General features: G+C 41.5%; 1 protein-coding gene across 1 annotated transcript in view; it reads right to left on the reverse strand.

Moving 5' to 3' along the window:
• Positions 1-144: 144 nt before the first annotated feature.
• The window catches only part of LOC147302235 (bone morphogenetic protein receptor type-2-like), a 43,813-nt gene continuing 30,773 nt past the window's right edge, over positions 145-13,184 (reverse strand). Inside the window, exons 6-13 of the mRNA XM_086281764.1 lie at positions 11,367-11,597; positions 9,827-9,941; positions 8,557-8,717; positions 7,951-8,098; positions 7,450-7,586; positions 6,360-6,532; positions 4,932-6,271; positions 145-2,828 (exon numbers count right to left, since the gene is read on the reverse strand). Of these exons, the coding sequence (XP_086137890.1) occupies positions 2,575-2,828; positions 4,932-6,271; positions 6,360-6,532; positions 7,450-7,586; positions 7,951-8,098; positions 8,557-8,717; positions 9,827-9,941; positions 11,367-11,597 (2,559 nt within the window). The 3' untranslated portion in view covers positions 145-2,574. The remainder of the gene's footprint in view (positions 2,829-4,931; positions 6,272-6,359; positions 6,533-7,449; positions 7,587-7,950; positions 8,099-8,556; positions 8,718-9,826; positions 9,942-11,366; positions 11,598-13,184) is intronic.

The raw sequence follows: 13,184 nt of genomic DNA on the forward strand, positions 1-13,184 counted from the left end.
TTTGCACTGAGGATTGCATCTTAATTTCGTTGCTCAACTAATGAAATCATTAGAAAGTTGTATAAAGCAGATAACCATAATTTTTATAGTATCATTTTTACAAATAAACGATTATATTAGCCGTTTTCCACTTTGAATTTCTTAGTTATGATGATACAAAATAATAATAAAAAAACACGAAAAAGCGTAGGTTTGTGGCACTTTATTTTGAATGTAATGTGATCGACTTCCGGTACGTCCTGGCTGCTCCCGGCTGACTTGGCGCAGAAGAAGTAGTGCTCTGACGTAGCTTACCAACGCTGAGCTGCTCGTGCTGATGCTGCAGTTGCTAGGGCGCGTGGAGCAGACAGCGGAGAACAGAGGTGAAGTAAACAAGCGCGAGAGGATATGACTACCTAGTGTTGATTAATCACTGAGAATTAAGAGGGTTGGTCGACAGGGGTGCAAAAAAGACAAAAGCAAAACAAAAAAAAAAAACCCAACCGATATTATTTCTGTTTGAATGATTCCATTGATTTACGTCCAAGACAGCCAAGTGTTTCATCATGCGGCTGTATTAGTGTAGCTTAGTCCTTTGGTGCTGCCACTGTTGTTCTGTTAAGCGTCTTAAAACACTTTAGACTCTTTCCTTATTCACAAGAGGCCACCACAGCGATGTTTGAGTTGGAAGATTATAACGCCGATGTCCTTCCTGACGAAAAACAAAAAAACAAACAAAAGCAAAAGAAAACAATAAGTAATCACCTTTTTTTGTCAATATTGGCCTCAGTGACAGCTATCAGCAGATTTACCAGTGGCAGTGACCAACATTGTACCACATTAATTTTGCACAAACAAAATGTTTAAAAATTGTGTGACCAAGACCAGAAAAGACTATACAATATAGTTATTTTGAAAAAAAATTCTTGTTTTCATAGCATAAAAGTGGTAAATATGGTGTTAAATAAATAAAATAGCTATTTCACAGCAGGTTCTAACCTTGCACATCGTCCACAAATGTTTTTCTTCTGAATAATGCTGACAACACCTCAGGGGCACCAAAGGCATGAACCCAAACACAGATTAAATGTATATACCCAACAATTATTTCATACATTTATTGAGGGGTTTTTCTTCTTCCATATTGACTTGAAAATGTTTACAGAAACTGTACCAAGCAGATGCATAGCAATGGAATCAAAGGCAATGTCCATTGAATGCAAAACACAATACCATAAAAATGATGCAAATATTAATGCGATACATGTAAGGATTGTTTTTTTGATACAAACTACAGATTACAAAAACATAAATGAGATCTTTTCATATGCGCTGAAGCAGCGCTGAAAATACAGAATGAGTATGTCGACATTTCAGCACGCCTGTACAGCGCGAGTAAATAACACGTGCACATTCACGCAACACACACACATCACTCACTCCACCGTCAGGGGATGAGACGACAAGAAACAAAAAAGTAATATCCAGCGTGCTTCAGTGTGTTTTTTTTCTTCAGTTTTTGATTTGTGTTTGAACAGCAGAATCTGGGGTTTGTAATATTTCATGTCTTGCAGACAGACAGCTAAATGCAGAGTCCATACTGAGGTCAAATGATAGTGGTACAGTGACTCCAGTCAGCCACTGTAACAGATGCCTCTGTAAGTTCAGCTCCAGTGATTGTAAGACCCCAGAATGAGATTTGTTACTGGTGTAATTGTGCAAGCAGACAAGTTCCACGTCAGCCCACTTTTAAGTCAGCTGGGACTGATTCTTTTGTGTTAGCGTTCCCATAAAGATAGTCCAAAGAGGAGGATTGTCAGCTATTTTCTCCTCATGAGTCAGGTTGGGGGGAGCGAGGGTTACAATAGTGTGCGATGGATTGTTTACAAAACGACTGTGACTATTCATAAGTGCAACAGAGATTAACATATCAAAATAACAACAGGATAAAAAAATTGAAGCAATAAAAACACTGAAAGCATCTAAAAGCTACATCCTATTGCACAATTAAAAGGTATGATACAAAAAGAGGATACAAAGTCATGAGACAACAATTGGTATTGCATACAAGGAAAATGTTTAAAAAGTTGCTTTGTCTTTTAAGACCATTAATTTGTTTACAGAGCCCACTCTCACTTTACTCGATAGAGCAAAGGGGGAGTAACCGAGCGCTCGAGTGTTGATTGTTTTTTCATCGCCTGTTTAAGTTTAGAGACCAATCTTCGTCTTGGTCGCAACAGACACGTTTAGGAAACACTGATTTCAAATTCATTCAAAGTGCACAAATAAAAAAAAAAAAAAGAATTAATGTACCACTATGAAACTTCAAACCAAGATTTAAAAAACACAAAACAAACAATGCAGAAACAGAAGCCAATGAAAATGCTGCATAGCTGGATTCCATTTAAAGCAATGCCATCAGAAGGACACACAGGAGCGGGACAGACCTAATTACTGTACATGATCAGACTCTATTGTTGGTTTGTGACATATTCCATAGCTTCCTCGTGCTGATTCAGAGCAGAGAGCTCCACACAAAATAAAATAATAAGTGCTCTCTAGATAGTGTTGCCGGGCCTGTTAGAGGGTCCAAGTTTACACATGCGTGTCACTGGGTTCGCTGGCCAAGCTGCCCCCCCGCAGGTAGATGGCTGAACTGGACTTGGGCCGGTTCTGACTGTGACTTTGACCTCGGGTAGAGCCATTGTTGTTAACTTCTGGCCCCCGGGTATCTGTAGAGATGACCCATGTGGTGGGTCGCCACTTTTTCAGAGAATAAGGGGTTTTGACGCGCTTCTTGATCTTATCTCCGGTCCCCAACGCTCCATCTGGCTGGACTAAACCATCTCCTGGAAAACAGGGTGGAACAATGATTAATGAGCAATGTAGCAACACCTTTGTGCATGAAAATCATTAAAGAGACCATGAAAAACTACACATTTTGATAAGGACCTTCTTTTCTATTAACCACTGATTATTAACTGAATTGCTGGATTAGACATTTAATTTCTAAAATATTCTAAATGAAACAAAGAATAAAATATAATGTTTCTTATTTTGACCAACAATTCAGTTTAAACTATTGATTTCTACATTTCACAAGCCTCTTTTTTCCAACATTATTATTATTATTATTATTTTTTTTTTTTTTTTTAAATAGATAAAAAACTACTGATAATAAATCCAATAACTGGAGCACAAAAAAGAAGAAGAAGAAAAAAGAAGAATGACCAAAATCAAAGCAGCAGAAGCAGCAATTTTGACTGTGTAACCTACAAAAAGCTTTGGACCCTACATTTCCCATAATGCAACAACACTCTCTGTGCCTAGTAAACATTATGTCTTTCAAACTTCATGCTTCCATTATATATTGCAGACATCTGTTATGAGCAAATTGACTTTCATGTGCATAGTTAATAACGGATGGATTACAATTAGTTATAATACAATTTAGCAACAGAGGGCTGTTTGAAGTACTTTATTAAATGAAATATGCCAAACATTTGTAGGTTCCAGTTTGTCAAATGTGATTATTAGATTTAGTCTAGTGATACTCTGGGGCTTCTTGCCAATTTGTTTTATCTGCAGTCAAATTAACACTGAATGTATCTACAATATGTGTGGTTCAAAGCCCGAAATATATATAGACACTAGGGCTGCCACGATTTGTCGACTAGTCACGATTACGTCGACTATCAAAATCGTCGACGACTGATTTAATAGTCGACGTGTCGTTTGAAGCTTTGTAAGATCGCAAAAGACGCAGGAATAATAGCAGGATTTAAGAGTGTAATAACGGACTGAAACAGAAGATGGCAGCACAGCATGTACAAGGATGCCAGCTGCCGTTAAACCCCGAAGAAGAAGAAGCAGCTGTGTCCCAGAATTCATAGCGCGGCCCAGCTTAGTTTCCAACAATGGCGGTAGCTAGTTAGTTTTAATATTACTCTTATTATTCTTTCTGGGTCACAAAATAAACGTTTAACATATTTTCAGGCGAGAATGTAGCTGTGTAAACCTCAAATATCTGCTCAGTTTATCAGGACACCACATATTTTCAAAAGCGCTCCGACGTTTTCGGAGACGTCTGTTACCCACTAGCTCGATAGCTAGCCGGGGGCTAGGTCACTAGCGCCGTGAGAACACCGGACTCCCGGCAAATTGTTTTCAAACCCACCGCCGTCTTTCGCGACTCAGGTTAAATATATATGAGTCACTTAGATAAATTAAAAATGTTATTGTTTGGCTTTTTTTTAGTATTTTATTTGTTCCTGAGTAAATCGGTTTGGCTGAGATTAAAGTTATAGTTTTTACACAGCTGAATAAACGTCAAGCAGACAGCTGATTATCAGAAGTGTGAGATGCTGGAGAATATACTCCGGTGTCCTGTTATATTTTAGATAGCAAGGAGTTTATTAAACTTTACCGAAACAATCTGCAAATTTCATTAAAATTGAATAAACTATCATCTTGTCTTTATTTTTAGTTAGCACCTTAAAAGCTTAAAGCTGTAAGCTAATGATAGTTATATAAGAGCAGATGCTGCTGGTGCAATAAGCTGTAGTTTTATGTCCAGTGGATGATGATCTGATTAGTCGACTAATCGCATAAATAATCGGTGACTAGTCGACTATCAAAATAATCGTTTGTGGCAGCCCTAATAGACACACACACACACACACACACACACACACACACACACACACACACCTTTGTGCTTCCAAAAATAGTCAGTTTAGCAACAAATTGGATTAGCTGCCACTGAAAACAGCCCCTCATGGAGATGTACCATTTCTCCATGTTCAGTAATATTTAATATAAACAACAGAGACCTGCTCTGTTTGGAAATTACTGAACCCTCTGAGAAATTTAAGAGTTGTTTTTAGACAATTAAACTGCAGTATGATCCAATGGGCCAATACAACTACAGAATACTTGCAAATGATTTTCACCTAGTGAGGCCAGGTCCTGTGTTGTGAAGGACAGATCCAGAGAGTTAGGTCTCTCTGGCCTACGGGCTCTGGGCTGCCTGAGCAGGGCCTCTCCTCTCATGGTGACTGGAGCTTCCCCCTGGGGGTCTGTTGCAACAGTGCCCGACAGTGAGCTTTCTCCTGGGGGCACCGTAGTTTCCCTGCTTGTCCCCTCACTGCTTCCCTCTGGCTCGCCTTCATCACTTTCTCCGCCGCTGTCGCCATCCCCCTGGCCATGCCCTGTGTTGCTGTTGTTGTTGTTGGTGTTGGGTCGGGCCGAGCGGAGAGCGGTCACATTCGTGGACGCGTCTCTTTGATCAGGCTGCTCTCGTTCTTGGCTCAAAAGAGGCTCGTGTTCATCGGGGCTCGCTGTGATGACGCCGAGGGACAGCCGGCTGTCATCTGACCTCAGAGCTCCAGATCCATTGTGAGTTATGTTGGAGCCTCCAAAACCTGTCGCTCCACCTGTTACTATGGATGAGATCCCAGCACTGATGTGACCATTGACGGTGCCGTTAATGGCTGCATTGGCATGTGTATCCCGTCGAACAGGTAAGTTGTTTGTGCCTGTGCCTCGGTGAACCTCTCCAGCCGAATTTGTGCCCGTAACTGTACTAATGTTCATCTTTGTTCCCTCCACCTGGCGCAGGTTGGACTTTCCTGAGCGCCCAAACTTAAACCTTAGTGAAGAGGAGGAGGATTCCTTCTTGACAGGCTTGTTGCGCAGGGGCAGACTGGATGGTCTCTTGGGCAAGTTTTGCTGCTTGGGCAAGGGAAAGATGGTAGGGGGCATTGTGGCAGCAGTGTCTGATGTACCGGAGACCTCACTCGCCATCTTTATAAGTGGATAAAGCAGGCTGGAACTGCCAGGACTAAGTGGGTCTGGTGAGCAGAACTGCTTCTGGGAGTGCTCCATTAAGTTCTCATCCGAGCTCTCCTTCAGGTTTTTGTCTACTTCTTTAGGGTCCAGCTTTGTGGTTTCCAGGTCTTCTTGGGTAAGATGTAGGCACACGGGCACTGTGGTGGCCCCTGCGAGTCCCTCTGACTCAGAGATGATAGTGGTAGTCGTAGTAGAGGCTGAAGGGCTACCTCTCATGCCCATGCTGGTGGTGCTGCTTTCTGGGCTGGGCAGACGGGCGTTTGCTTGCTGCTGACGCTCCTGGTTGATGGAATTCCTGTTCCTCTCTCCGGTCCCAACCCCAACTCTACCAGTCAAAGAACTAGTTGCATCCACCTGCGTGTTCTTGGCTACACCTTCATGCTCTTCAATGTACGTAGACGAATGGTCTGTGTACGGGCCAGACTTTGGCGTCATGCGATTTCTGGATCAAAGAAACAGTGTTGAAAACCTCAGCAAGATCATTTGAAACAATGAATACAATGACAGGATGTGGCTTTGTTGAAACATACCTCTCGTTGTGCAGTGTAGTGGACATGGGGTTGAGTGTAGGGCTGACAGACTTGGAGCGGTCCCATATGAGGAGCAGCTCCGCCAGACGCTCCTCAGCGCACTGAGCTGTGAGACGAGCCTCTGCGTCCTGGTCCCAGCAGTCCTCCATTGTCTCTTTCAGAGATCGAACCGCCTGGAAAACACAGCATATTATGGCTATTAACTACATGACTAGTATCAACAATATCAACACTGCAGTGCTTGTAATAGAAACACTTTCTGCATTTTGTCATTTATCCCCTAAGCTGGAGTAACTTTAGAAAATGAACTCTCCACCTGCAACACACACAGAGAAATTATAAACAATTGGGGGGTTTGGTGGTTTGCTTTGGACTATGTAATCAAGTGTATGTCCAATTGAACCAAACCCAGAGCTAGGTTTCTGGAAACAGTGGTCATTTCGACTGCAAATTTTGATTTTGTTTTATTCATTCTTTTCACTAAAACTTCTAAGTTCTTAAAATTTTAGTGAACTAAGTATCATAAGACTAAGAGATATCATAAGACTAAATCTAAAGTTATCAGTTGATTTTTAGTGTTTTTACCGGTGAGATTAGCTTCACAAATTGTCCTTGATATCAATACGTCTACTCTTCTCTCCTTCTGAGCACTGGCATTTTGTTGCATTTTCATGGGCTGAGGCCATCCTCCCAGCCTGTTTGTTGGGAGCAGATCAAATTGTGCGTGTCTGACCTTACTGAGATTACTTCTGATTGGATCGCTTCCAAACTCGTCCTGCCTTTCTACACAACTTCATCATCTTCACCATCCACATGTACGCAAGTATTTTTGTAAACATTACTAGTTTTTCCCTCACACATAAACAGGATTTTGGAGCTACAGAAAAATTAGCTTCTGAACAAATAAAGCCAGGGTAAACATCTTTGGAAAAGATTGATGGGGAAAAAAATATTTTGCTATATAGCCAAGCTCCAAAACAGACTATTTCTAAGCTTTTTTGTTTGCGGAATTGTTTTGCTATCCTGTTACAATGTGGCAGTATTCTCAAAGCATTCTCATTTTAGCCCTATTCCCTACATACATACGCACCAGACTGTTCTCTTTCCAGGCCTCAGGGAATTTAGGCCTTTGCTTCTCCCTGGATACCAGAACTTGCATGTCCTCAAATGTTGGGTGGTTCCCTGCTTCCGCCTGGAAGGCCATCTGGTACTCTGGCACAGACTCTCCTAGGGATAAGCAGGGACAGGAAGAGAAAAGCCTCGTTTTAGATGTCTATGACATATCAGAAATACCCATTAAGTTTGTTAAAAATGCACCTTTCACCTGGTGCTTCCTTTCCTGAGCATAACACAAGTAGCTTTACAGTCTTTTCTATATTTAATGTGTGCCTTTTTCTTATTTTGTATACATTTTGTCTGTTTGCTATTTATTCCTGCTGTCTTACTATTTATATTTTACTCCTGCACAGTTGGTGTGCAGCACACATAATTTCGTTGTACATGCAGAATGACAATAAATGGCTATTCTGTTCTATTCTTAAGTTGCAGTCCCACAGTAGGAATGACTTAACACAAAGCAGATATAACTCACCAGGGAAAAGGTCAGTACATCTCATGAAGGTCTCCCAGTAGACTAGGCCTAGGGCATACATGTCCACCTGCTTTAGTGCTGCCTCACAGTCCCTCAGGTTCACCGCGCCCTCAAGCACCTCGGGGGCCATGTAACGGATAGTCCCCACCTGGAAGACAAAGAAGGTGTAAGTGGGGGTGTGGTGGAACTGTTAAACTGTCCAGAAATACTGTAACACCGACACAGGTGGGTTTTGTTTGCTGTGGATGTAGTTGGATCACATTATTAGATCTCATAATCTTAGCTTTGACAAAATATCAGCAGGCTATATCTTTGCTGACAAAGTGCTAAACTAAATGAATGCATATATGCCAGAAACCACATTGACTATAATCTCCTGTAGCCTATAGCCTCTCCGTGTTTAGTTCAGTAGCCATGCCATTTTATTTCATCTGAACTTGATGCTTGTAAGATGCAGTCTATTCTTTGCTGTTTGCTGTCTACTCCCGTTTTAGTAAGCAAATACAGAGACGTGCTTAACCCTGACTGCCTGCCTCTGCTGCTGTCTTTCTAGTAGACTACACTCATCAATACAGGTGCATCCTCTGCTTCCTCCTGAACACTCACCTCACTTATAGCGGCGTTTTCCTCTTCCCCGTGCCGTGCTGCTCTGTTCCCTGTCAGCTTCATGGAAAGGCCAAAGTCGATAATGACACACGTGCCATCGGCTTTGACGAGGATGTTTCGGCTGTTCAGGTCCCTGTGTGAAACCGCTGGCTTATACAAGTCTTGAAGGGAGAATTGCAAAATTTAGGCTAATTTCTTTTTCATTAAGGATGTTAGCATGTACAGTACTCCCAAAACCTCTCAGACAGCACACTCAAGCAGGTTTTGTGGGATTTGCTAATGAATGATAATTGATTAAAAAAGGCTTCATATATGCATAGATTCAGATTTCCCTCATTACTCACTGTTCAAAACAAGCTGCACTATTAACAGACAACTAAATCCTCTAATCTAATCTACAACAATGGGATTAAGATCATATCAATGGCCTCCACTTGCAGTATCCTTCTGTCCAGCAGAGGGTGCACTGAAGACTGCTGCAAGCTGTGGAAGTCACCACAGCTATGTGCTGCCTGCTATTGATGTGCATGACCAATGGGGGAGCGGGGGGGCAAGAGATTCTGCTGTTAGCTGCTGCACAGAGCTAACAAACACCAGCTCCCTCTGTCCCTGTTGCCTGTGACTTTAGCCCCCTCTGTCTTTTTTCCTTTGCAAAATAATACAAGTTTATCTTGTTTGTGCTGCAAGTTGGGCTTACAGTCTCTCTTACTCACAAAAAGTATTAGTGTACCTTCTTTCCCATGCCATTTCTTAAAAAAGAAAAAAAGGAGGGCCAAGTGTAGCCAATCAGTCTGAGGTTTGGTGACTTGAGACTCTGGCTCCAGCGAGCTCTACGCTACAGGGATATTCGCATATTACCTCAATTCCTATCTCTCCTCTCTTGTTTGTCTCCCTTTTCCCCTCTCTCTGAGGCTAGCTTGAGGCCAGTCTATAAATACCCATGGCTGGGCGTGTGCTAAGTGTGTACGTGTGTTTTTCAAAATGCAGGGATATACAGCACTCTAAGACAAATTGACCCACGTGCAGCTGCAGTGTGCCGCAAGTAAGACAGCTGAAAGTACTAGGAACAGAGCGGAGAAAGAGAAACACAGGCTATCCAAAGCATTTCTTTAAAAAAACAAAACAAAACACAGCAACAAACTAACTGGGCTAAAAACAAAGATACTTTCCCATTTCCCACGACAATTCTTTAAATGTGTTTGTGCTTCAGTAACAGGAGAAAGCGGCAGTCTTGGTAGTAATTAACTCTAAATCTCTCTGTGTAGCTCACCTCCTTTAAAGAGCTCGGTGTGCAGGTAGGCCAGGCCGCGGGTGACAGAGTGAGCCAGTCGGCAGCTGCCCACCCAATCGTTGGTCTGGATGTTCAGGTAGCGACTGAGAGAGCCCTGAGAACCACATGGAGGACAAGAATATAGAGGACAAAGAAATTAAGATGGTGTAGGATGCAGAGTTTCACAGTGTAACTGAACCAAACATCTTATCACTGCACTTCCGTCGAGTTTTGAGGCAACTGCAGTGATTTTATTGTTCTGCAGTAGAAAAGTCATTTATGATTTAGATGAAAAAAATCTGGCATAAAGTTATGACATCTTATGATAGGTATCAGCAACAACTCTATGAAAACTGGTTAGTGGAAATTATATTGGATATTATTAATTTCCTGCTTCAATTATCTCCATCAGTCTTGGCTGGGCCTAGTGCACCAAACAACCCCCCCCCCCCCCCCCCCTCCCCCTCCCTCCCAACACACACACATTTAATTTTTTTCTCTCACAATCAATCACAAGGCAATTTGTGCATCCGTTACTACAGAAAATTACATTACATCTGTTCATTTTAAATTGATTATATTATCATTTACTTGAATGCATTATGTGTCCCAGTCTCCTGTCCTGGACTGCACTGTGTTTCCATGACAATGTGTATTAGGACTAATGGTTATCATAAATTAGAGGTTCCTTTTATAGGCTGGACTGCAAGTCAGCTGACTAGTAATTAGCTCAAGGTTTGGACAACAAGCATATTGAGCTTTTTGCTAAGTACACATTAAAATTGAAGTTGAGTTCCTAAGAGTAGCTTTCAGCAGTCAGTGTTAAGGTTCTTTTTATGTGCCTCTTTTTAACCTACTCAACATTTTTTCTCTTCTCTGCTACATTTTGAGAATGGCTGGAAGCACACTTCCAATAATGACACTGAAAAAACAGGATAAGTTAGCCATTTTTGTTTGCAATAAAGACATGTTAGATGTTGGTTGTGGGAGATTTTACATAGACTGAAGAGGTTTTAATCATCTTCTCATGCTGCTACTTCAAATTACTATCTTCCTATTGGCAAAACAAAGGTGGCCTTAACTGTGAAACACTGACAGGAAACACATTCAAATTATCAAGTGTGTGTCCACAATTTTCTCTCAGTGAACCTGCTTTAATATGTCCAGATGTTATGGAGGCACTATAAACAGCCAGTGTTTATGTTACCTTTCTAGCTGGAGAATGCCCTTTAATTGGCTGAGCTAGTGTGAGGAGAATTATTGATGCTGGATGCAGCATGAAATCGTATTACAGTTGCTGTAATTATTGACTGACTTCCTTATTAAAACGCCATGAGTTTGATTTGCTGCACCAGCTGTGTTTGCTTCTCCCAGAATTCTGTAGTATTAAATTAAACAGGCGTTGTCAATCCTCCATTACTCAAAGCTTAACAAATAGTTCAAGGAACAGCAGGTAAAAAGAAAAAGAAAACACTCTGTATGCTGAACACACATGCTTCATGTATAACACTTACATGGGTACTGCTTCCCCTGTACTCACATGTGGGTAGTAGTCCATGACCAGCAGGTACTCTGTGCGTCCCTCTGGGCCCGTCCGCTCATCGGCTGCCACGAACCGAGAAATGTTATCATGCTCTAGCAGCGGCAGCCGGTAGATAGAGCATTCGTTGAGGAAGTTCTGTCTGTTGGCTGCAGTAAACACCTTTACGGCGACAGGCCGCTCATCCAGAGAGCCGCAGTACACAGCTCCATATCTGCCACGCCCAATCAGCTGAAAGAGGTGGTGACAGCAGACTTCTTTGACATTCTAGACCTTTGGTACTTGTTTGTCTAGTAAGAGAATATCTGAATGAAGCGGTAATTATGTCTGAGTTGGTTTGAGTCCTATTACAGAAACACTAGCACACAGAAAAGACTTTTTGCAAACACGAAAGAGCCAAAAACAGAAACGGTAACAGAGGTAGGTACGACAACAAACCCAGACAGGCAGGGAAGAAGACAGATAGGAAAGAAAGTAAATTACAGGCAAACAGCAGAGTTAAACAGCCAAATCATTCAATTAGAGAGCTGAAAAAACAGCAAGCCATTAAGCCCCAAACAGTCTGACTAAAAAGTCATCAGCAAGAGGTTAAGAACTGAATTTACCAGGGCATTTATTTCTGGGCAATTTTCATCTCCAAACATTCGTGCCTGGTTATAAAATCTACTGCGGGAAACAATGGACCCTGTTTTGTCTGAGTAAGGTTTGCTGGCTTTCCAGCCCTCAGTTTAACGTGAAGGAACATGTGCCTGCGTTTGATAAACTGCAAGGACAGTGTTCTGAATTCAACTCCTGCCTGAACAAAATGTCACTCTCTCTCTCTCACTGACTCTGAATTTAAACCCACTGAACAGATGTCAGAAAGAGGAGAAAAACATGCCTGCACCAGTGTCGTTGGGTCATTATGTTCATATCTTATTTCTCTCATGAAAGTACACAACGGAAATTGTATTTTCTAGCTGTTGTTCATTTTAACTGGCCTAACATATACTAACACACACACACTCGCTTCTTTTTTGTGGGACAATCAACTGCTGTGACTCTTGGATCTATTTACTATCATTTTGTGATAAGGTGACTAAAAGTAAAGAGTTTGCTTATGTCTTTTAAAGAATATACTTTATGTACTAAAATGTAAGATTGAATGTTTTATTTCTTCTCCTAAAAGGTCAGTTTGAACCTTCGGGATCCCCGACAGCCGAAAACTGAATGTTTTAGGTCAATTAGTAGTTACTGACACAACTACACATATTTTTTCAGAATATTTAAGTGTTTACCTCTTTGAAATAAATGGTGAATACTACTAAGGACAAACTGGCAGGTTGATAACCAATCCTAGCTTTAAAAGGAAAGCTCATGCTTGCCATACACCACAGTGGGATAGTGCACTCAGCATGAGTCACAGACAGAGTCAGGCTGAAAAATGCCAGAATTTCATTTGAGGAATCAGGTTGTAAACAACCAAAAAATAGCCCGTGTTGCTTTGGAAATTTCAGCATATTGCAGAAATTGAGTTTGTAGGAAACTGAACTATGATGATGACATTAAATGGAAACATTTTAATAAGTGAAACTGTGATTTTGAAATTTTGCTGCCATCCTGCTGTCTCCCTGGACTTACTTTAATCAGATCCAGCATTAATTTGTATTCCAGTCCTTTGTTTATATTGCTAACGTGGCTGCATCCAAACTCTGCCGACTTCCTATCACATTATGAGCTCTCCCTCTTTAGTATCAGGATTTCAGGATCCTGTGACAGTGTAAGCACATTTCTATTTTTGTATGCCTGCCCCTGTCACTGAATGCCTCCTGTTGTGAT

Source organism: Aulonocara sp. 'chitande type north' Nkhata Bay, linkage group LG23 (genome assembly GCF_057382095.1).
Source record: "Aulonocara sp. 'chitande type north' Nkhata Bay isolate Kocher_YH1m ecotype deep benthic linkage group LG23, A_spYH_male_GT1.1, whole genome shotgun sequence".
Taxonomy (NCBI): domain Eukaryota; kingdom Metazoa; phylum Chordata; class Actinopteri; order Cichliformes; family Cichlidae; genus Aulonocara; species Aulonocara sp. 'chitande type north' Nkhata Bay.